Source organism: Cantharellus anzutake (genome assembly GCF_015039405.1).
Source record: "Cantharellus anzutake strain C23 chromosome Unknown EI90scaffold_1, whole genome shotgun sequence".
Classification (NCBI taxonomy): Eukaryota; Fungi; Basidiomycota; class Agaricomycetes; order Cantharellales; family Hydnaceae; genus Cantharellus; species Cantharellus anzutake.
Window position 1 is genome coordinate 1,220,862 of NW_024066951.1, and position 20,744 is coordinate 1,241,605.

Here is a 20,744-nt window from a genome sequence, read left to right on the forward strand (position 1 = left end):
TTATCGTATCGACAGCATTCACCCGCCGCGTCGTCACTCCTACTCCACTCTCACTCTCTACTACCACTCTTCCTTCTACACCCATTCGGACGTTCGCTACGGGTGGTAGAGTCCAGCAGCAGGCTGGTGCTGTGGGTAGTAGCAGTATGGGATCCAATAGGAATGCTGCTGGTAGCAGTACCAGTACTACACTTGGGGGGTCGTATGGTAGTGGACCATTGTATGAGCGTAGAAGAGCTTTGATGACGAATGGTGTCGTTAAGAAGGTTGATGGGAGTGGTGGTGGTGGTGGTGGTGAGGTCAGTTCGATTAGGAGACCTTTGAGGATGATCATGTTTGGGAAGCCTGGGTCTGGTGAGTGCGAGAATCACTTATGTGTGGAAATGTGTCATTACTACTCGTGAATACTGACATTGATTGCATGTTGCAATGTTGCATAACTTGGCTTCCGCCCCCCGGTTGATTTTGTTACAGGTAAAGGAACGTTATCGAGTAAACTTGTAGAGAAATACGACATAGAGCCCATCTCGACGGGTGACCTTCTTCGAGCGGAAGTTCGAGCTCGGACGGAGATCGGGTTGCGAGCAGAGAGTATAATGGCTTCTGGTGGGATATTAGACGATGAGCTCGTACTTCAACTTGTATCGAACAAGCTTGGTGAACTTAGGGAACGTGGTGTACAGGTATGTCTAAACAATTTGTTATTATTTTCTTTGTCTGTCCTCTCCCGCTTCGTGTCTCTCTTCGTCCCTTCATATGTCCCTCATCTTCCGTCTTCCCCATATCCCCATTATGACGACGGATGACTACATCCAACTGCCCCCCCCCGATCCCTGACTCGATTTGTTTCCTATTCCGATGCTCTCCGACATCACGTGCAACCCGCATTCTTCCGCCTTCTCACTTCCTAGAACCCCAGATGGTGGGGCTACGTTCTCATGCTCCATTCCTTATGGATCTTCGTTTCCATCCTAGTCGACTTCCTTCGCGACATCACGCACGTTACTAAAACAACTTCCCATCACTTCTTTTGCATGGGAATGGTGTTAGAATTGGATATTAGATGGATTCCCGAGGACGTTGGGACAAGGTCGTTTGCTCGATCCGTTATTGCGGAAACTTTCGAGTCCTCTCAGTCTTATCATCAATTTGGACGTTCCGGATGAGGAGATTTTGAACCGGATAGCGGGTACGTCGGAATGTCCATTCGTCGTGGGGGGGGGGGGGAATTGTAGATCATTAATTGTTCCACTTAAGACCGATGGACACATGCAAAAAGTGGACGGGTGTATAACCTTGGGTACAATAAACCGAAGGTACCGGGGAGAGATGACGTTACGGGAGAACCATTAACAAAACGACCAGACGACAACCCTGTACGTCTAAAATCCATCCTCCTTGTCATTTTATTTTGATTCTGAAACCCACGATACGACATGTCCAGGAAGTAGCCTCCAAACGACTGAAAACGTTCTACGAAACGACATCCCCGTTACTGCATTACTATGCTACTCAATCTATTTCACCCAATACCGGAATCCCTACTTCGCCCAATGACTCGTTACAGCCTCAGATGTATTTGATGAGCATTCAAGGAAGGAGTTCAGATGAAATGTGGCCTAAGATTGAGGAATTTGTGAGGAGGTTGTTTGGCGTTAGAGGGAGGGGGATAGATGCAGCGATGGGAGGCACGCTTGGGGTTGGTGGGAAAGGAACTGCGAGAGGATTGGCGAACGTTGCAGCTCGTGATGGGAGTCAGCTCTGATCGATGGTTCCCGACTTGAATTTAATGAGTGAAGGTTTGTGTTCGCATCAACGGTGGGAGGTGTTTTAGGCATTGCCTGCATGCTTTCTGCGCTGATGGCTTGCTGCCGTGCTGGTTTTGGTGAATCGTCGGTTTTGGAAAGGGAAGGAATGAAAGGAAGTCATGATCTTTTGTTAGTTCTCATTCTTTTTTCAATTCGATTATTTGAAAATGATCTTGTTCATTACTTGAGAAATAAGTAATGAACAGCTGGCGCCTGCAGACACAACATGACGTGATTCCTTAATTTTCCATAATATTTGTAGGCCGGGCGTAGATGCTCGGCACAGCCAGTGCATGCGATCAATTGGCAGTGCTTTGACTCGATATTCGGGACGGCTCGATATGCACATTGAATAAAAAAAAGCTTCATATGCATTTCGTGCTCGATCGTGTCGATCGAGAACCAGGGTGTGTGTCCGGTAGCCTGGGAAGACAGCGCCAATAGTGGTATATCACCAGTTCGACCGTTGACCAACGTTATATAGCGCATCATCTATAGGCTTTCACGAGTTCTACTAGTACGTAGCAATTTGCGAATAGGAATAGGATGCTTGAGAGCCAGAGAGGGAGGAAAACGTCTTGTCCGAGGAATTCGAGGCGGTAGGCTATTGAGAGCCATAGAGCCTGAAAAGCGGGAGAGGTTTAGTGTAAGCTGTATGAGTCAAGGGAAGTCAGAGAGGAACGGAAAAAAGAACCTGGGCGGAGATCCATATTGCTAAGAGAGCTGTTGCGCGCAGTTTGGATAATTTCACTCGGGGTAGGATTATTGGCAAGAACCACATGTACCACATGAAATACTGGAGTAGAGATATGATAGGACGTTAAGGCAATCTCGGTTAGAACGAACGGAAGGCATTAATTTGCTTACTTGAGATGTGCACACTCGATTGAAATGGACGAAACAAACGGTTTGGATGAACCATGCCAAGGCGATATCTTTCCCCCCGAAGAGAAAACCTGATCCAATAGACAATACCATTTGGGGGATGAAGCTAAGGAGAGCGTTGCGAGGCGACAAGTAGTGAGCCATAGATGATGATCTGGGTTGGCTGTAGGTGAGGTACGTTGGATAGAAGTAGAGGGAGAAGTTGTGTCTGTGATCTTTTCGAGTGAGGTGATAGAGATAGGAATGCTCGAGAAAGGGTTGGCCCCAACTAAATTCGTCGCCTCTTAATTTTGGGTTGAGTGTTCGGAGAAAGTAATCAATATTGCTCACATAAGATACATAAAGATATTCAAGATAGCGAAAGAACCAAAACTGATCAATGTGAATCGTGCCTGTGCTAACAGAGTCCATGTATCAAAGATCGAGAGTAGAGCTCTCGTTCCGTCCTCCTTGGAGGATTTTGCTTGTTCCGCGTTGCCAAGTTTGGTTTTCGCTCTGGTGTGTATAAATGCCAGTAAACTTGCGCCATAAATAAAAGGGTATATCTTGAAATGAACTGCAAGCCCAAGTGAAATTGCAGCGGCGTCCAGTCTGCCGCTTTTGGCTAACGCAAGAGTCGAGATGACAAAAAGTCCAAGGACCGATTCTGCGGAACCTCGAGTCGAAATGTTGGCTGGCATGGGATTGAGAAGCCAGAGTGCGGCTATCCACCACACTTTATCCCTCATGGATGTGCCATTTGTAGGAAGGCAGTAGAGTATGTATCCGATGAGGATATCACAGGCCGCGAAAAGCACTTTTCCAAATGTATGATGGATGACTTCGTTCGGTATCATGAGGATGGCTAGAAGAGGTGTGTAGCGGTATGTCTCCCGATTGTAAGGGCTAGGTTGCTGAGTGGTAAGGAATCGGAGCAACAAACGCAAAATGGCTCACCGACTCTCCAATGAAGTTTCTCAATTGGGTGCTTTTCGTCAACCACCCTTTGGCTGAACCGTGCACATGGCCACTGCCCCTAGCCCCTGGAGTTACTATGAACCTCGCTGCATCGGAGAACACTCGATAGTCGACGTCGGTATACTTGAGAGCAGCATGACTGTCATGATACATCCCATAGACGATTAGGACCGCACGGAGAAGGACTCCGAGGAAGACGACATGCTTGAAGGTAACATGCTCGAGACGCATTGACAGGGGGGGCACCAAACAGGGGCACAGAAAAATCAAACGTGCAAAAATATTGCCGACGAACGGGTGTGGGAAACACTTGTGTGATCAAGTCACGCTTGCACAGCAATTCCCAGGACAACGACGGCAACGATGAGTGCCAAAGGGAAACAGCGCGCAGAGAGCAAGGTCGGAGATGGTCGATTATACGAGTATGACCAAGACCATGGAGATCCCTCAGAATCTACATCGCTTCTTGCGCCTTCATCCACTACTGTCGTGAACGAGTACGGCACGGGTTCGGCGTCAGGCAACAACAACTCTCGGTCATACTCTGGGCGTCGTCGAACCTGGGTTAGAGCACTTGTCTGGTTCCTATCGTTTCTGTCCCTCTCTCTTTTCTTTTTCATAATAATCGTTCTTTTCTTATTCTCCTCCTTTGACCGGGCTCCGGCTGCCCGGCGAGCCCCTGCAGAACTCCTCGCGCACGGTATACGTTGGGAGACCTCTTCTGTATCTTTGGACAACGTAACGGGAGGCGATGTGGATATTACTGTCCATGGGGTGCTAGGCTTCGACACGGACTGGATCCTTGGAGTGGACACCGATGCCAGTGTCTTGGCCCCTCTTAGACGCTCTTTGACTCGTTGGGCGATCGGTCATATCGGAGACCTGAAAGTTGCCCCCACCACTGCTTCCTTGTACGGTCGCCTAGGCAAAGTCGATGTGCTTATTGCGAACGTATCCACAAGAGAGGAGGCGACCATTTCAGTTGTACCTACCAAACGAGGTGGGATTGTTCATATGCAAGATGTTCATATCCCCTTGCGAATACGATCGCCGAACAATTCCATGTCGGTCCTGAAGTGGAGTAACCGTACTTGGACAGAAGGAAAGGCGAACATTCGCGTCTACCTACCTGAGGCTACGGTTTCGGCTGCAAGGTCCGCCTGGTGGCTACCGAACTTTAGCAGGAAGGAGCACGACATCAATGCTTCGGCAAAGTTCAAGCGTAAGTCTGGTTCCGTGTGACTATGAGTTCCCCACTCACTCACAAGTACGAACAACAGTGCCGCAGACTCCCGATGGTTTTCCTAGCCCTGGAGAACCGTTCGCTCTGTCCAAAGTCTTCACTCTTGTGAACTACTCAATGGGGATATTGAACAGCAAACATGGGGCCCACGAAATCGGTTTTTCTGCTCTCGCTAGCCTCTTGCTACCTCTAACACAGTCAACGTTGTTGAAGCTCAATTTGCCTTCGGATCTCCCCCAATTTCGCTTTCAAGTCTCGCTAATTAATGGTGAGGGAGGAGTAAATCGCACTGTTCCCTTCGTTCTCCTCTCCACATCGCCCGAGTTGGACAATGGCACTTCCGATTCAGAGCTCGCATCTGTCAATTTTCCCGTCAAGGGTTCGTTGTTACCCTTACTTCCATCCACTGTTCCACCGCTTTCACGACTTGTATCCAACTATCTATCTGCGCAATCATCTATCATAATCCTATCATCTGCTCCACTTGCCAAAGGCAAATCATTAATATCTCTCCCTCCCACCCCCATCACCATCCCTGGACCATCAAAGCGACCAAAGATTTTGAAAAACATAACCGTGAAGAACATGCACCTTTCTCCGTCCAAGTCGGGTGACACGCTCGTCGCTTCTGGGACGCTCTTCGCGACATATGGCCTACCGACGGCAATGCAGGACCTCACTCCTTTAATAGACATCCGGAAGGTTTGGCCCGACACGCTTATTTTCAACGGGGAAGTGCCACCTGACACCTTTCGAGACGATAATGAAGGCTCTGGAAGGATAATGACGCCCGGGGAAAACCCTCTGCCGGATCCGTTACCTGAACGGGCATTTGCGCGTATCCTGCCAGAGGACTGGATACCAGCGCACGAAGTGCCCCCAGAGAACGCGGCTGACATTTTGAACAGGAACGAAGCATCTTCGAAATGGATGGATATGCAAGGCGGAGTCGTCACGGGCGTCGTAACAGCCGAGATCGTGGATGTCCCGCTGCAGATTTTGCCTGGTCGAGACGCCGAGTTCCAAGCTTTCGTTCGGAAGGTTAGTCATCTTGTGTCGACTTAGCACAAGCCCCTGCCTGGTATGCTCAAGACGCATTGCAATCAATCCCTTAGATCATGTTGTCCCGAGGTGCGGGGGTCCCGGCCGGCGTGAAGGGAACTGCTGCCATTGGGATCCGTGTTGAAGGGCTGACATTACCACGTTCTGCCTTCTCGCGACCAGACGAAGATGACGACCAGCAGGACATTGAACTCGAGGGTTTGACATTCGAAGGCAACGTTACTGTCGGGAAGAAGAACTCATGGCGCTGAGGGAAGAGTGCGTGAATAGTTTCGTTTTTGGTATAATTCCTGTAGTATGATTTGTATCATCATGATAGCAGCAGCCATGTAGTAACCCCGCGACAAATTTACTCACCATAAATGTACTCATGTTATGGAGGGGGTGGCTGGGAAATAAGATACACCCACTCAAGGTGAAATGCTGCCATTTCAAACACAGCTGAGGTACTTATGTATCCAGACACGGAGTTCTAGAACGAGTCAATCTCCAATGACCTCTATGTAACGTGTTCCTTGTAATCCTACTTGTGAACCGATAATATCCCTACCGGATTTATCTGAATTACAGCCACACGCCGCGAGACACTCATCCGTCCGCTGTCCATTCCCCCTTCCTGTAACTTGTCTTTTATGTAATTCAGTCTTCTCAATCTAGATGCGCGCATCAGTTTTCGAGAATACCTGTTGGCTTGTGAGAAACAGAGGGCCAAGGCTACGCCAGTACATTCATCATGCACTGCTGGAAAATCCCCATGTTGGTGCATGTCGGTCTCTGTACGGTGGACTCTAATTCCTGGTGAGGGTGACGTTAATTAGGAGAGGCTATGTCCCTCATGCATTATCTTGCACTTATAAATGACGTGAAAGCCAGGCCACCCTACACATGGCCTTTATTATATATTCAGTGGCAGATGCATGTGTTTGCTGATCCAGCAGTAAGGAGGCGCCTGGTAACTTTTATACGCTGACGAATCATATATGTATATAGTTTGTCCCTAAGTCACCCCACTTTCTAGGTGCGCGAATATGTTCATACCAGATGGAGCTGCAGCCACAGGATGAAGGCCAGGTTGAGAACAAACTACACTATCTAACGGTGTGCCCCAGAGTGGCGGACACAACCTTTATGCACACATGTTTCGAACTCCGTGCAACGTCACAGGACTGGCATTCCCCCAATTAACAGCCCTTCTTGCGTCAGAAATCCCACCGTGACCAGTGTTCAGGATGCAGAACTAGCATGACCTCGAGCAGTCGTCCACTTTGTCACGTCTGGAGGATGTTTGGGTTCTCCAAGATGTAGTTCCATATATATAGTACAGCACTTTACATAGATCAGATAGCCAGGGTTCTCATGAAATGTGCTTATAAGGGGCAAGTGACGTTTGAATAAGGATCGCCGTGCATCTTCACCGTACGTTGAATGTTTGTACGGTCAAAAATGGGCTGGACACTAGTTTTGGAGAAGTAACGCCTAGGCCAGTGTGGGAGACCGCGTAATGAATTTCAACGTCGAGTGCGCGCGAATTGCTGTCGCTTTTACGACAGTGGAACGATCCGGAGACTATCGAGCCTAAAAGGTGATGATGCTTGGTGGGATATCACAGGTTGACGAAAGATGCATTCATTACCTTCTATGACCTTGAAAGGTGATTTGAGCAGAAAGATTGTTTGTTTCCAATGAGTCGGGAAACTATTGGGACCAGTTGAGAAGGAAACCACGGTGGGCATCTTTTTCGCACTAGTGGACCGCCGCCGAAGGGGCAATGGTTTAGTCGCATCCGAGGTGGACCTCGCTTTGGAGGGTCCAACCTGAAGATATTCAGCGGTGGGCACGAGGGTACCACTGGGCTCCACCAGAGTGACCTCTGCATCCGGAGGGACATCCGATCCATCTGGCATAAACCAGCTGTCAAAGTACAGGATGAATGAGCGCACCACGCCATCCTTTGTGGCGGTTAGCTTGAAGGAAGAAGTAAAATCTAGTTCCCTTGGGACAATTCTCTGCAAATGAAGATCCTGTAGAGCCGATCAAGATATCAATACGCATTGTCCCTGATGGAATGTTCATACCTTGATCACCACTAAATCACTCATGATCGCGTCTGGTTTGACATCCTCAATGAGCGCGTCAGCGTATGCCTCCTCGGCCATGGATGTCATCTTGAAACCTGCCATTCGTCATAAATTTGCCGCTAATAGAATTACTTTCGGCTCACCATATACGTCCTCCCAGAATGTTATCCTGTCTTTCACAATATCGGAGGAATCACCTAATGCCATTATCATTTGACATTGACTTGGAGCCATCACTCCGCCTATTGGATCGTCCTCCGAAGGTTTGCAAAGGAAGCGGTCACGCGCCACAAGCACGGAGTCAAGCATGGACTCATATAGCAGTGCATAACCCATCCATTCTGAGACAATGACATCGATTTTGACGGAGGGATCACTGTAAGGAGGCGGCAGTAGGATATCCTCCACTTTCCCTTGAATAACACTAGAGGCTCCATCAAAACCCGAAGCACAGACGTGACTTGTTCACATACGTGATAACGTCCTCCAGATCATTGTCCTTGACAATTTGACGTGCTTTAACCGCGATGCTACTTGCATCCACTGCGAAGACATGCTTTGCGCCTGCACGGGCCACAAACAGGGATAAGATACCGGTTCCTGCGGAATGAGGTTAAGGACCATTGGCCGCAAAGACAATTCGACAACAATCACCGCAGCCAACATCCATTACTAGCTTATCATGAAATAGCTGTGGGTTTGAGAGGATGAACTTCGCATAAGACGATGTGCGAACATGATCCTGCAACATTGTGGCGTGTATCTCTGAGAGGCATGAGTGAGGGTGATGCCCAGCCCGGCGAAGGACGATAGCAAACCTTGGTAGCTGTAGCTGTCGAAGTAGTGGGAGTCATCGTCCCTTATAGGCCGCCCCTCTACAAGTTCCAACGCTGAGGGTTTCATGGATGAACCGGGCCTGATGTCACCCTTAGATCCTACCAATTCTTGAACAAGTGATTGCAAATATGCGGTTTTTGATTGTTCCTCTCGAAGTTGAGTCCCTAAAGCCTCTACTTGGCTTTCGGTAGAGATATCAACACTGCCCCCCGTATTGCTGTTTGCGCTCCGCCGTGGATCCAGCTTCTGCGAGTCGTCGTCAGACCAGTCCCCGGTATCCAACTCTAAATGCGCAGAAGAAATGAGAGAGTGCGATTCCGTGAAATAAAATCGAAATTACGCAATAAAGGATCATTCTCGATGACAGGCTGAAGATATGAGGCTTCTGAGAAGAAATCTTCGTTTCCGTGCAGATTATCAAGATCCGACGGTTTCACTTTCTATAGGGAGTATAAATAAGGGATAAGAACAGTACCCCCCGTTGGCTGCACGCGTGAACTAACGTTTCTACGGATATAGTTAATTAATCGGATTCGGCGATACAGATCAAGGTCTGCAGTTGGCATCAGACCACTGGAATCAAAAGCTTCATTAAGGAGCTACTAACGAAGTTCAGCACTGACAGATTCGATGTTAAACCCATGCTTTTCGGTGTCATACTTGACAGCTTCAATGGCAGATCCCAGCTGAATGGGTTCAAAGAGTGAAAAACAAAGGGGGGATTCTTCGTTCCAGCCCTCGAAGTTATCATCAGAATTTTCCACAGTGCCATCGCTACTGCTATCTGAGTAACCTTTGTCCTTATCTTCGACGATTGTGGTTGAGGACGGTAATTCAAGCCTGACTTCCATAGCGCAAGAAATCGAGGTCACGAGTTGTCTGCAAAAATTGTGGGAAATTTAAACATCTCTTTCAGCATGTCTCTTGCCAATGCTCGTCTGTGGACTTCGATAACGACATCTTCCCTTATTCACGCAGTAAGATTTGTCTCCACCTCGCCATGCAGTAGGCATGCATCTCCTGCCCAGCAAGAGTCCTCAACCATCTCCCCTGCGATCTGGTCTCCACAATCTCGCAGGACTGGCCTCATTGCGCGGAAGCGGGGGATGGCTGCATTATATGACGACTATGGCGCGCGCATCCCCGTCACTGTTCTACAAGTGAGAGCTACCCACCAGTTCCGTTCCTTCGCTCCCTTTATCTATGTTGTTTTGCTAGGTGGACAACTGTCAAGTCACTGGGAACATCAAAATGCTTTGGCCGCACAAGGAGCCATACTACGGTGTTCAAGTCGCTGCAACAAACAAAGATAGAAGAAAGGTAACCCATGGAATGAAGGGCCACTTTAAAAAGGCTGGCGTGCCGCCGAAAGCTATCGTGGCCGAGTTTCGCGTTTCTCAGGATGCACTGGTCCCAATCGGTGAGCAATAGTAGGGACTGCACCATACCTGTGTGGGGGTTGAGCTGCAAATTAGGTACCACCCTTTCATCTATACACTTCGTTCCCGGACAATTCGTTGACGTCGCAGGGAAATCGTAAGTCTGTCATCTCATCGTGGACCTCGTTCGTGAACGTCAGAGTTAGGACTGGGAAAGGTTTTGCTGGTGTAATGAAGAGATGGGGATTTGGTGGTCAACCAGCCAGTCACGGAACTTCCCTTACTCACCGTTCCGCAGGAGGCACAGGCGCCCATCAGGTGAGTCGCCTCCCCTCTCTGTAGATTCCATATATTCTCTAAGTTACCTTCTCTCAGGATCCTGGTCGCGTATGGCCGGGAAAGAAGATGGCAGGTCGCATGGGAGGGAAGCGTGTCACTGTTTTGAACCTTCCAGTTGTTCGTGTGGACAGCACCCTCAATCTTATTTACGTCAAAGGTTGTATTCCTGGTGTTAATGGGGCTCATGTGTTTGTGACGGATGCGAAGCGCAAAGTGCAAGCTGCGGCACAACGGAAATTGCAGAAAGGGATGGGTATCGAGAATTGCTTGCCTCCTGGTGTTGATTCTCTGCCTCTCCCAGCAGGCACAAAAGAGATGGCCGAAACACTACCAAAGATAATAACCGCTCCTACGAGGGGACGGAATCCCTTTTCACCCATAGATTAATGATATAATTCTCCCAATTTTCATAAACACAAGAGTGTAGCTGGAGGTGTCGCCTGTAAGCAATTGCAACTACATGTACTTCAAGAACCCTCGGGTTGCTTCATTCACGTTCCGTCCAAACGTTGGGATGATACTCTTCCGCCCGCAACGCTTCCGCGGCGGCAAATTGTTCTGCATCGGTCCCGTTAAGTTGGTCCTCGTGTAATTCGGCTGTCGGAAGGGAGTCATCCTGCTTTCTTGCTTGGAGGAAGTCGGGAAGGCCCGTAGTGCGAGGTGCGTGTCCTCCCCAGTCTTTCTTCATGCCGGTCCAGCCCCCGTTCTCGTGCACGTAATCCATGAACGAGCGCCATAATGGGTCTAAGGACAGTACGACAGGGTCGCCGACTACGATCAGGAGCGCCTGCGCCCGAGTGACGGCCACTGATTGTGATGGCGAGAATGATCACTAATGGCTTTCTGTTACCTTGTGCCCGAACTCACCGTTGAACCGTGCTTGATTAGCTACGAATCCAAGCGATGCTCGCATGTCCTCCTTAACATAATTTGTGTTGCTTCGAACACAAGAGATAATGATCGCCCGCCGTTCCTAAGACGATGAGCACAAGGTCATTGGTTGGTGACTTGCCCGGGAGGGAATGTCGGGAAAGTTTGAGTCAAGATTGCCCTCACCTGTCCCTGGAAGCCCTCTACACTATCAACCCTCAACTTGCCGGTGCGGTTGCCTTTGAGCAAGGGTGAATTAATTATGGTTCGAATTTTCTGGCATTGCGCCTTGTATGGGGAGATAACTCCAATATAATCATCGCCTGAATCATAACTGAAATGAGCGACACGGACAATCATATTCCTTGGAAAGGCTTACTTCTCATCTGCTTCTCCAGCCTCAATTTCTTCACCCACCCGACAACGACGGACACCTCAGTCGGATTGAACCACGAAGGGGATCTTCCTTCACGCTTGTCTTCACCTACAGCACGATCAGCATTTTGGTGGAGAGAATACTAGCCTTTACTCGCCTTTTACAGCATGGAAGATAATCGGGAAGCCACTTTTGGGTAACTCTGACCATTGGGACAGGCATTGAGTCACTAACGGATCCCCGCATGCTTCGAGCTTCTTTCCATAAAATTGATCGCTTGGAAATTTAAGGATGGCAGGATGACTGCGATAGTTTTGTGAAAGGGTAACGATGCTATGGAAGATTCATGTGATTTTGGTTGCTGTAAAGCCGAAGGAAAAAAAAACATACGTGCGGCCGGTATATTCCTCAACATCGTACGGAGGCATCGCAATCAACCGTTCAAACAAACTCCGTTCCAAGCCAAACCTGCGACCGAGGAAAGACCTCACGATGGGTCCGAGCTGCAGGGGGTCACCCGAAAGGATAACCCGCGTATGTGATCCAGCGAGTGTTCGCAATGGCACCATCACTTCAGGTTCAAAGCCTTGGGCAGCTTCGTCAACGAATATCCACTCGAAGTGATCCTTTGTCATTCCAACAGCGTATAATCGTGAAGCAGAGATACAAGTCGAGACAATCACGCGAAACTTTTTGAGTTCCTCTAATGGGGGTACCTCGAATCTTCCTGCATTCATCTTCGAATATTCTTGGATATCGGTTCGAACCTCAAGGATGGGGCGTGCAAGCGCATTCAAACGGAACATAACCGATTTCTTGAGATGTTTTTTTAGCCGGGTAACAATTAAATCGGCAGCAGGGTTGCTTGGAGCGCAAACAAGTATCCTGGAATCCGGGCGCAACTGAAGACACTGGAGGACGCTTTCCACCACAGCAATTGTCTTTCCCGTCCCTGGCCTAATAGAGGATTTCTTGGATGAGTGGTACTTCAAAACAGATGAGGCAAGATGCGCACGGCCCATGGATCAATAAGGGTATGCTATCTCTTGGTGCATACATAACCATCAGAACTGCCCTCTGTTGAGCTAGATTGTTCTGGATGTCGCGATTGAACCACCCGGGTGATGGGAGTTCGGGAACATGCCCATAAACGTGATTGATCGCAGGATATATCAAACGGGTATCATGCACTTGAATACTCATGGCTTGATGCATGCGGCGAAGGGAAGATCTGTTGAGCTTGAAATGGACTTCGTATTGCATCCCCTCGATATGCTGCCGCCCAAAATTCTCGTGAAATTTGAGATGCACGCGCTCACGCTCCACCTCCTCCACTCTTCCTTGAAACCATGGGCCGGAAGGGTGGTTCATCTTGCGAACCTCGATCAGATCGCCAAGAATGATGGACGGGCGTTTTTCCAAAAGTCCAGGAACGATGACCCTAGCATCGCTATTAATAAATCCCTTCATGTAGCTGGTAACTTACATGTACTTGTCGCCGCGTGACTCCAAGAATTGTGAGTCCATATCGTAACGAGTAATATCGAGCCTGCGGAAAGAACGTGATATCCAGTGCCTCAGCAAGCGGGGAGAAAGGACTCACTGTAGAACTACCTCCTCAACATGAAGCAAAGATGACCAGAGTTGCGGGTACGTCGTCACATCTAATCCCCTAACTATGTCTAGATCTGGAATCACCTCTGCGGACTCCGAGCCCAATTCCAAGTCCGATGCCTCAAGCTCGAATTGTCCGACTGGCAGGAAGTCATTACGGAACGCATGACGTAACAACAACGGATTCCTTTCCATCCGGAGAAGATGTCGAAGGGCAGGAGGGACAGAAAATTGCTTAAGAGAGACTTCGGGTTTTGGCCCCTTGGGCTTTTCCTCAGGCGCAGGCATGATTACGGATCGCAGTTCTTCTGGATCCCGCACTGGTGGGGGTTTGTATTTCTCCTTCGGCGCCAGCGATTCCAGCTCTTCACGATTCCCTACCTGGGCCACGACGTCCTTTACAACATGGAATTGGACGCCGTCATCATTGATGAATTCCAGGATCGCGCGATCTTCGAATTTGCCAACAACACCATGCGAGTTGAACTGAAGTAAGAAACCATGGGACTCCCCATAATGTATCACCCCTCTCCAAGTCTCCGGCTTGAAGCTTTATTGCAATCCGAAGGTATGTATTAGTTTTCACACCAACGCCGCGCAATGCTCAACCTACTGGGTTTCCTTGGAGAAAATATGCTTCCCACTCGCGGAGTCCATCCGAAAGTCCAGAAGTCTAACGCTTCCGGGAACCGTAAGACGGAGGTGGATGGCAATGTCAGTTGTCTTCTTGGGCTCGATAATCCCATAGTCGATGGTGACATCAAAGTTGCGAGGAGCTTCCACTTCCAGCTTCTGCCTGAGAGTATAGAACTCTTCTGCACGCTGATGCGGCCTCCCCACAGAGTGTGTCTCCCAATTATCCGAGGAGATTTCCCTGTCGCACTTGATACAATATTTGGTTTTATCAGGGGTAACTGGGACTTCTTTTGCGGGAAGGACGACATTTGGTCGCATCTCGCACTCATCAAGGTGGTCCTCTGATCTGCAGTGTTGTTGGTAGACACGCTTTGTCCCATCTCCCTCGCAGTAACGCGTATCGCAGACTTTGCAAATGCCACCTTGGCCTATTCCGAGGGTATAGCATTTCGCCACATGCCCGGGACTAGCGAAGTGGACCTAAAGTTACTCTTGGAGTCCAAGATCACCTTGCATACGAAGCAGAGCTTTAGAAAATGATCAAAGTGACAAGCGCCTGTCTGAGAACGAGAGCATTTGCCCTCTCGTCGAAGCTGAACGCAGGCTTGGGGCATGGTGCGTACAAACGGGAAGAAAGTTCAGACATCTCCGTGGAGCGACCTCGTGCCTTTGCGCAGATTTTCAAATGGCAACATCTGAGTGACCGGGCCAACAAACTTGTGTCTGTACACATTTAGCTCAATTCTTTTCGGGAACTTCCACCCCAGGCGCTGGTCGAAAACCGGTGTTAGACTTATATATCCAGTGCTCTGCCATGGCGAATCGTCAATTTTACTGCGCAGGGTAGGATCCATTATGAACGAGTGAACCAAGTGGCAAACCATGGCCGGAAACAGAAGAATACAGTACACGGTTACATCAATCGGAATCTATCTCAATGATTTCCGGTTCAGCACGTCGTTTTCCGCTAAGAGTTTGTCCTGACCCTGGGCCATTGGACTTCTTTTGCGATGTCGAAGATGCCGATCTGCTGCTTTGGTGAGCGCTTGAACTTGAAGGTGCGGCGCGAGGGGCACGCCCAGAAAGCGTGTTACCAGACCCAGAGAACGAAGGTTGCTGTGCCGCAAATCAATGAATGGATAAGCAACAACAAAATACTGATTGATGTACCCACATCCGGAGAACTAGGTGCTCGTGCTGGCCCTGTGGCGGATTCACCATTTGTGCCGTCATCGGTCGGGTAAGGCACGACAGGGAATCCAAAAAAGAGCTTCCCGCGCGGCAAGCGTAAAGGTGCTGGCACGTTCTTGTTCTGGTCGACTACATCGTTCGAGGCGAAACGAGGCTTACTATTGTCAATCTGTGAGTTTGTGAAAGCAAGCGAATATACAATAAACGCACTCAGTCCTGTATATCTTACTGTCAGGATCAACATCCTCAATCTTCCGGGCACTCTTCCCTTTCCCTTTCGTCTTTCTCCCATTAAGCGTCTGCCCTGCGCCCTTGAAACTCTCCCATTCTGTCCCGGCAATCGTTCCGGAGCCGCTGCCACTTGGGCCCTGAGCATGGGATGTGTTAAGCCGACGGTTGCTCAGGGAAGAGCCAGGACGGGAAGAACCGGGGGTAGAGGAATTTACATCAATTTTTAACTTTGACGCCATGGTCTCCGGCGGGGCAGGTTCTGGGCGCTTAGGTTCCACATAACCTTTCGGTGGGGCAAAGTCAACCTTTGACAGCAACATGAATACCAAACAACCGCTATGGCAATAGTCTTCGTGCCTGCCTACCTCAAGATCCGTATCGACTACATTTATCCCTGGCCCATCAGGCTTGATCTCCATGATCAAGAGCTCAAAAACAATACTGTTATAGACTATCTCATTATATCTCCTTGCGTAAGGGTAGAGAAGTTGCGAAGAGCCTGTTCCAGGCTGCGCAATCGTGTGAGTCTGTGCTACAATAACACAAGAAAGGGGACATACACCGCCTTAGGGTCAGATATTTCCAAGAAGGTGGTTGACTGTGCTTGAAGTTTGACGAATTTGCCCTTGGGAAGTCGAGTCCCAGTGATTCGAACGGGGTCCCCTTCGTTCAAACGGAGTGCTTTCATCATCTAAAATTCCCCTTATCAGCTGGGACATCATCAGCGCTAATGCTGACGCACCCAATAGGGAAGGTGCACTACACCCTCTTGGGCGATGAACTCAAGAACACCGGCATTTGTAGACGCAGCAGGGTTGGAGGGATTACGGAGTTGGAAGTTCCAAGGAGATTCAAGATCCAGATTCGCTGTGTGCAGTGGGTAAGCACTTGTCTGTCTCGGATAGAGGGATGACCCCCTTACTCAGATTTGCTAAGGCGGATGGAGGCAAAATAACTGGCCAGGGACATTTGAAGCACGGGTATTAGTACTTATGGAACCTTGATAAGGCGAATAGAAAGATCGGCGCACTCTTTCCTCCATAACTGACATAGTCGCGTTGGGTTCCTTGGAGCATTGCGACGCTATAAGCTTTCATATATTCATCATAAGCGCGGGGTTGGGGCCAGGACCACGTCCATTCTGCCCCCAACCACCTGCACCTAAGTGTGCTGCTAAATTAGAGAGAATTCCACCAGGGGGTGGATGGAAGTTGTCATCGTCATCGAAACCGCCGAACTAACACCCAGGGTAAGGATATGCTTGGGAGTATAAAGACACCTATCCTAGCGCCCACCATGTTGTCTACAGGTTACTTGTTTGACTAGAAGGCAATCTGATCGCAGTGAGGTAGCAAAGTTGCTGCACACAAATACGGCTCGACGCGTAATTCGCAACTTGCCGCATTCAGTCACCAACTTCGATTGCGATTGATTTGAGTTCTGGGATTTCCAAGGCTCCAGACAAACCCACAGGCCACGCCAAAATGGAACAAGCCGATTTTTGTTCATTCCATCAGGTGGTAATTTGACACGCGGAAACACTTGACTGTTTGAGTACTACTCACTATTCTGGCTTGTCCACCTCGACATACATCATGTCAGCTCGAATGTTATACTTTACGCCTTCCTTCACATCCTCCCCACTGTGCTTCAGGTCTCTCTGCTCAAATATCAACACCCTTCCCATTCGCGGTTCTACATCGACATATGTTCCGTTGGACGCAAGACCATCCAGGGTGCTGCATGGCCAGAATCGAGTTGCGCCACCTTTCAAAGTTTTCGCGTCCCCATTCAGATAGAGCTGCAAGGTATAGTAGGATATTTCTTTATTTTCCGCATCGATATGGCTGCCATCTTTATGGGGCTTAAAGAACTGCCCTGAAGTGTACCGCAGGAACCGGAGGTCCTCCCGAAGCCCTTTCAGTCGTGCTGGTCTAATAGCATCGGACTCTTCCTGCTCCGTTTCGCCATGGCGAGCTGCTGCCGAGTGCCGCCTCGAATATCCCCTGTGAAGATGCGCATCTGGGATCTCCTCGATTTCTCCAATGCATGGCCGAATTTTCTCCAGTATCCACGCCGCTATTTCTGCGTCGTTCCTCACGATCCTTCCGCTGTTGCGATAGGATGGAATAACTATCGTTTCACCTATCCCTGCAACAAGCCATGCGCCCCCCACTGATTCGTCCCCCGTATTTGAGCAGGTATCGCCCTCACTGGGAACAAGAGCTAGAAGCCGTTCGCATTCCTCCCTCGTAAATAAATTATCGATTACAAGTGCATAGCGGTTGCGGTATTCCGGCAGGCCATACTCTGTGAAGTTTATATGCGTCGCTTTGACTGGAGGAGGCTGGTCCGGAGTGACCGGGGCAGGTGGTTCTGGCACACTCGTTGGGAAGGGTTTTCGAGTGAGGAACCTTAATGGGTTGAACCTGTCCATGCTGTATGGTTTCGTGAAGCGATCGACCATTCAAATGGAAGAAATGGTAATGACTCAGAGCGACACGTGGAGGACACGTTGAGGTGGGCAAGCCTGAAGCAACGCCTGTATTCTGTGGTCCCTGTTCAGCCGCACAGAGATCATCACCTGCAATCAGCGGATTATTCGCCCTCAGAAGGGTTCGATGCGCCTTCCGCTTGCTGGCTTCCTCTACACGGGCCAAGTAAACAATCAACTCATGTGCCCATTCTTCTGCCTTGCAGCTTTCATATTTGCCCCTTGGGTTATGGACGATGCACATCCCTCCGAGTTTCTTCTTCAGAATGACTTCTCCACTTGTAGAACTTGGGCTGTCAAGGACGGTGGTCATAGACTTATAATGACAGCAGTACTTTGTCGTATCAGTGAGACAATCAAAACCAAACACAAAGATAGTAACTCCTGATTTCTGTCCGAGATCTCGAAGCCAGGTGAAAAAAAAAAAAAAAAAAAACTAGGCAAGGAGTGGAGCAGTTTCGACTGCCGCACCAGCCTTACCCCCTTCAACGCCCGCTTTTTCAGGGACGGGCAGAACCCACCTCTCAGCATGCCTCCACAGTACACATCCGTCTTTCCTAACGAGAGCTGCAATGACGACAACCGTAGGAACGAAGAGGGGAACGTAGACCTGAGGAGGCATTTCGACCATGAGAACGAAGAAGAATGGTGGATGGTAGGCGGTGACGTGGCTTTCCAAAGGTACTGGAAGAATGGAGTGGCGAGGATGAGAGCGGGTACGTGGACAAGGAAATACGCAATGAGGGTCATGTGGAACAAAGGTGCTGAGAAGGAAGAGATAGCACGAGGAACGCGCACGGTAGGTCGGGCTACCTCAGCCGCAGGGGTATCCGTCTTGAGTCGCTTCTCGGGGGTTGCAACATTAGTGTTTGAATCGAGATCGGGGTTCTCCACCAGCACACGGTCAGGAGACAAAGTATATTCATAGCGAAGAATCAACGCAGCGAGAACACCTGGAACAGGATCTCAGAGGAGATGGGGGGGGAGCAGAAAGCTAGATACACGTACCAACATATCCATTCATAAGGTGCCCGACGAGACGACTGAATGGGAACGTCTTCTCAGCTATTGGAACGAACACACTTTCTTGACCAGATTCTTCCTTGGTCGTCACGCTGAATACGACCACTGCGGTGAAAGAAAGGCAGAGGAGCACTGTGGCATATATGAAAATGATCATCCCACGAATGGACATCCAGCCTCGAGGAGAGATCAAGCTAGGCTGAACGACGAAAGCATACACAACTCCGCCGACAGCAAAGCTGAGGATAGAGTGATGGAACGATACGGCTGCACATACGCCGAGAACGGCGGATAAACCCACGATGCGGCAAGCATGCCTTTTGTGCTCCTTGACCCGACGGATGACAGGGAAGATCCAGCCTGCATGAAAAAAAAAAAAAAGTGGAACTTGGTTTCCATTCGATATTTGATCATTTTGGCGGCTTACCCTTCCCAACAACGCGGTGCACTTCAGCATCAGTGAACACAGCCAAAAGAGGCTAGAGGGATGGGGGGGGGAAGAGGGGAAATAGCGAATTAGGAAACCATCCTCCGACATGACCCCCACACGAAGGTTTTTGCTTACAGCAGAAATCCCAACAGTAGCAAAAATAGCGACAGAAGCTCCAACCATCCAGACGCTAAGAGTTTCGAGGTCGGCAGCGGCAGAATACCACATTCCAAACCAAAATACGAGGCCAACTAGCGAGAAAACCAAGGGTGCCCAGAATTTGCAGCGCTTCATGGGCGTTCCAACATGATGATTGGCATCGTAAGCCTCGAAAGCTTTCCAGACCTATTTTCTCAAGTATGAAGGTGCGCTCGTCTCGTGGGTGGTGGATACATGATCGCAGACGACGTACCCTGAGTGACGCATAGGAGGCGAAGTAAATCGCGAACAAGTCAACGAAAGCGCTTGTAAGGAGATTCAGAAGATCGATCTTCAGCTCCTCGGTGCTCGTCGAAACCTCAGATCCAGCGGCAATATTGGATAAGGCCCTTCGAGAATGCTGCAACATGTTGATGTCGTTGGAAGTTGGAAGGTGAAGTACTAAAGGCGATGCGCCGCAGTAACATCAAACAAGATCAGGCGAACCTACGGCTGTGTTCTTTTTTTTCAGCTGGACCACCGTTTTCTCGCTCTCTGATTGGCTGAAGCCTCGCTCTTTAAGGTTTTAGCCTTGACCTCGAGTTATGACGGATCCGAGATGGAATTCGATTGACTTTCATCAGTGTTGGAGAGTCTCCTGTGCGTGTTCAGAACAGATCGGCTTTCTTTCGGCTAAGTGGTATGTTTTGACATCGATTTGTTCACGATGAATGCGGCCAAGTTTTTTACCTTCCATCCAACTACTATTGACACCCGTGCTCATTGACACTTTGACTTTGTTTTCTTTCATTTGACACGTCACCTAACGGCCAGGTTATACCTTGGTCGACACACTTATCCAATGATTGCGACGACACAACCCCCTGGAATCGTTCAATGTACAGAGTCTCAACAGTGCATTGAAACACGTTCTTGCTCTCTCATTGGCTGGCCGGGCACCCAGCGTCATTCCGGTTGTGTTCACTTGTCTCGCATCCGTGGTATATACCTATATCATTCCATGGCTTTAGAGCGCACTTTCAGGGCTTGACATGACCTCACATCAGATGAAAATCTCGCCCCTCAACGACGACTCAGACAGTCGTAAAAAGGTGGGTACATGGGATTTCTTTTATCATCATGTTTCACACTC

At 49.3% G+C, this 20,744-nt stretch overlaps 9 protein-coding genes across 9 annotated transcripts; 3 read left to right on the plus strand and 6 right to left on the minus strand.

Moving 5' to 3' along the window:
* Positions 1 to 242: 242 nt before the first annotated feature.
* Positions 243 to 1,765, plus strand: EI90DRAFT_2900906 (adenylate kinase-domain-containing protein; the record flags this gene model as incomplete). Its single annotated transcript, XM_039054054.1, has 5 exons — positions 243 to 354; positions 475 to 677; positions 1,051 to 1,189; positions 1,258 to 1,376; positions 1,445 to 1,765. 5 exons carry the CDS (start codon positions 243 to 245, stop codon positions 1,763 to 1,765), a joined length of 894 nt encoding a protein of 297 aa, XP_038923875.1.
* Positions 1,766 to 2,296: 531 nt separating this feature from the next.
* Positions 2,297 to 3,881, minus strand: EI90DRAFT_2901131 (glycosyltransferase family 50 protein; the record flags this gene model as incomplete). The annotated part of the gene is made up of 5 exons (XM_039054059.1): positions 2,297 to 2,431; positions 2,503 to 2,604; positions 2,676 to 2,961; positions 3,024 to 3,578; positions 3,673 to 3,881. 5 exons carry the CDS (start codon positions 3,879 to 3,881, stop codon positions 2,297 to 2,299), a joined length of 1,287 nt encoding a protein of 428 aa, XP_038923876.1.
* Positions 3,727 to 6,326, plus strand: EI90DRAFT_3027798 (uncharacterized protein). Its single transcript, XM_039058018.1, has 3 exons — positions 3,727 to 4,872; positions 4,931 to 5,934; positions 6,009 to 6,326. Exons 1-3 carry the CDS (start codon positions 4,014 to 4,016, stop codon positions 6,204 to 6,206), a joined length of 2,061 nt encoding a protein of 686 aa, XP_038923877.1. The 5' UTR covers positions 3,727 to 4,013; the 3' UTR covers positions 6,207 to 6,326.
* A 649-nt stretch (positions 6,327 to 6,975) lies between these two features.
* EI90DRAFT_3027799 (S-adenosyl-L-methionine-dependent methyltransferase) lies at positions 6,976 to 9,572 on the minus strand. Its single transcript, XM_039058019.1, has 9 exons — positions 9,374 to 9,572; positions 9,211 to 9,310; positions 8,852 to 9,154; positions 8,688 to 8,798; positions 8,507 to 8,633; positions 8,177 to 8,457; positions 8,031 to 8,128; positions 7,589 to 7,976; positions 6,976 to 7,530 (listed from the first exon to the last, which is right to left on the minus strand). The coding sequence occupies exons 1-9, from the start codon at positions 9,434 to 9,436 to the stop codon at positions 7,367 to 7,369; spliced, it is 1,635 nt and encodes a 544-aa protein (XP_038923878.1). The 5' UTR covers positions 9,437 to 9,572; the 3' UTR covers positions 6,976 to 7,366.
* Positions 9,573 to 9,787: 215 nt separating this feature from the next.
* EI90DRAFT_3278514 (mitochondrial 50S ribosomal protein L3) lies at positions 9,788 to 11,088 on the plus strand (the record flags this gene model as incomplete). Its single annotated transcript, XM_039066616.1, has 6 exons — positions 9,788 to 9,847; positions 9,899 to 10,030; positions 10,089 to 10,290; positions 10,346 to 10,406; positions 10,456 to 10,567; positions 10,625 to 11,088. The coding sequence occupies 6 exons, from the start codon at positions 9,788 to 9,790 to the stop codon at positions 10,973 to 10,975; spliced, it is 918 nt and encodes a 305-aa protein (XP_038923879.1). The 3' UTR covers positions 10,976 to 11,088.
* EI90DRAFT_36030 (P-loop containing nucleoside triphosphate hydrolase protein) lies at positions 10,925 to 14,562 on the minus strand. The gene is made up of 10 exons (XM_039067518.1): positions 14,062 to 14,562; positions 13,438 to 13,998; positions 13,321 to 13,383; positions 12,850 to 13,275; positions 12,225 to 12,791; positions 11,992 to 12,167; positions 11,838 to 11,942; positions 11,645 to 11,781; positions 11,456 to 11,561; positions 10,925 to 11,395 (listed from the first exon to the last, which is right to left on the minus strand). Exons 1-10 carry the CDS (start codon positions 14,400 to 14,402, stop codon positions 11,076 to 11,078), a joined length of 2,802 nt encoding a protein of 933 aa, XP_038923880.1. The 5' UTR covers positions 14,403 to 14,562; the 3' UTR covers positions 10,925 to 11,075.
* A 440-nt stretch (positions 14,563 to 15,002) lies between these two features.
* Positions 15,003 to 16,603, minus strand: EI90DRAFT_3143260 (ubiquitin fusion degradation protein UFD1-domain-containing protein; the record flags this gene model as incomplete). Its single annotated transcript, XM_039065000.1, has 8 exons — positions 15,003 to 15,200; positions 15,259 to 15,433; positions 15,486 to 15,811; positions 15,872 to 15,974; positions 16,067 to 16,197; positions 16,249 to 16,373; positions 16,429 to 16,461; positions 16,537 to 16,603. The coding sequence occupies 8 exons, from the start codon at positions 16,601 to 16,603 to the stop codon at positions 15,003 to 15,005; spliced, it is 1,158 nt and encodes a 385-aa protein (XP_038923881.1).
* A 467-nt stretch (positions 16,604 to 17,070) lies between these two features.
* On the minus strand, positions 17,071 to 17,829 carry EI90DRAFT_2889645 (uncharacterized protein; the record flags this gene model as incomplete). The annotated part of the gene is made up of 1 exon (XM_039053983.1): positions 17,071 to 17,829. A coding segment is annotated over one exon (759 nt), but the record flags the coding sequence as incomplete, so codon positions are not given.
* A 312-nt stretch (positions 17,830 to 18,141) lies between these two features.
* EI90DRAFT_35922 (uncharacterized protein) lies at positions 18,142 to 20,150 on the minus strand. The gene is made up of 6 exons (XM_039067517.1): positions 20,103 to 20,150; positions 19,866 to 20,053; positions 19,589 to 19,798; positions 19,451 to 19,502; positions 19,009 to 19,383; positions 18,142 to 18,953 (listed from the first exon to the last, which is right to left on the minus strand). The coding sequence occupies exons 2-6, from the start codon at positions 20,019 to 20,021 to the stop codon at positions 18,310 to 18,312; spliced, it is 1,437 nt and encodes a 478-aa protein (XP_038923883.1). The 5' UTR covers positions 20,022 to 20,053; positions 20,103 to 20,150; the 3' UTR covers positions 18,142 to 18,309.
* Positions 20,151 to 20,744: the final 594 nt, after the last annotated feature.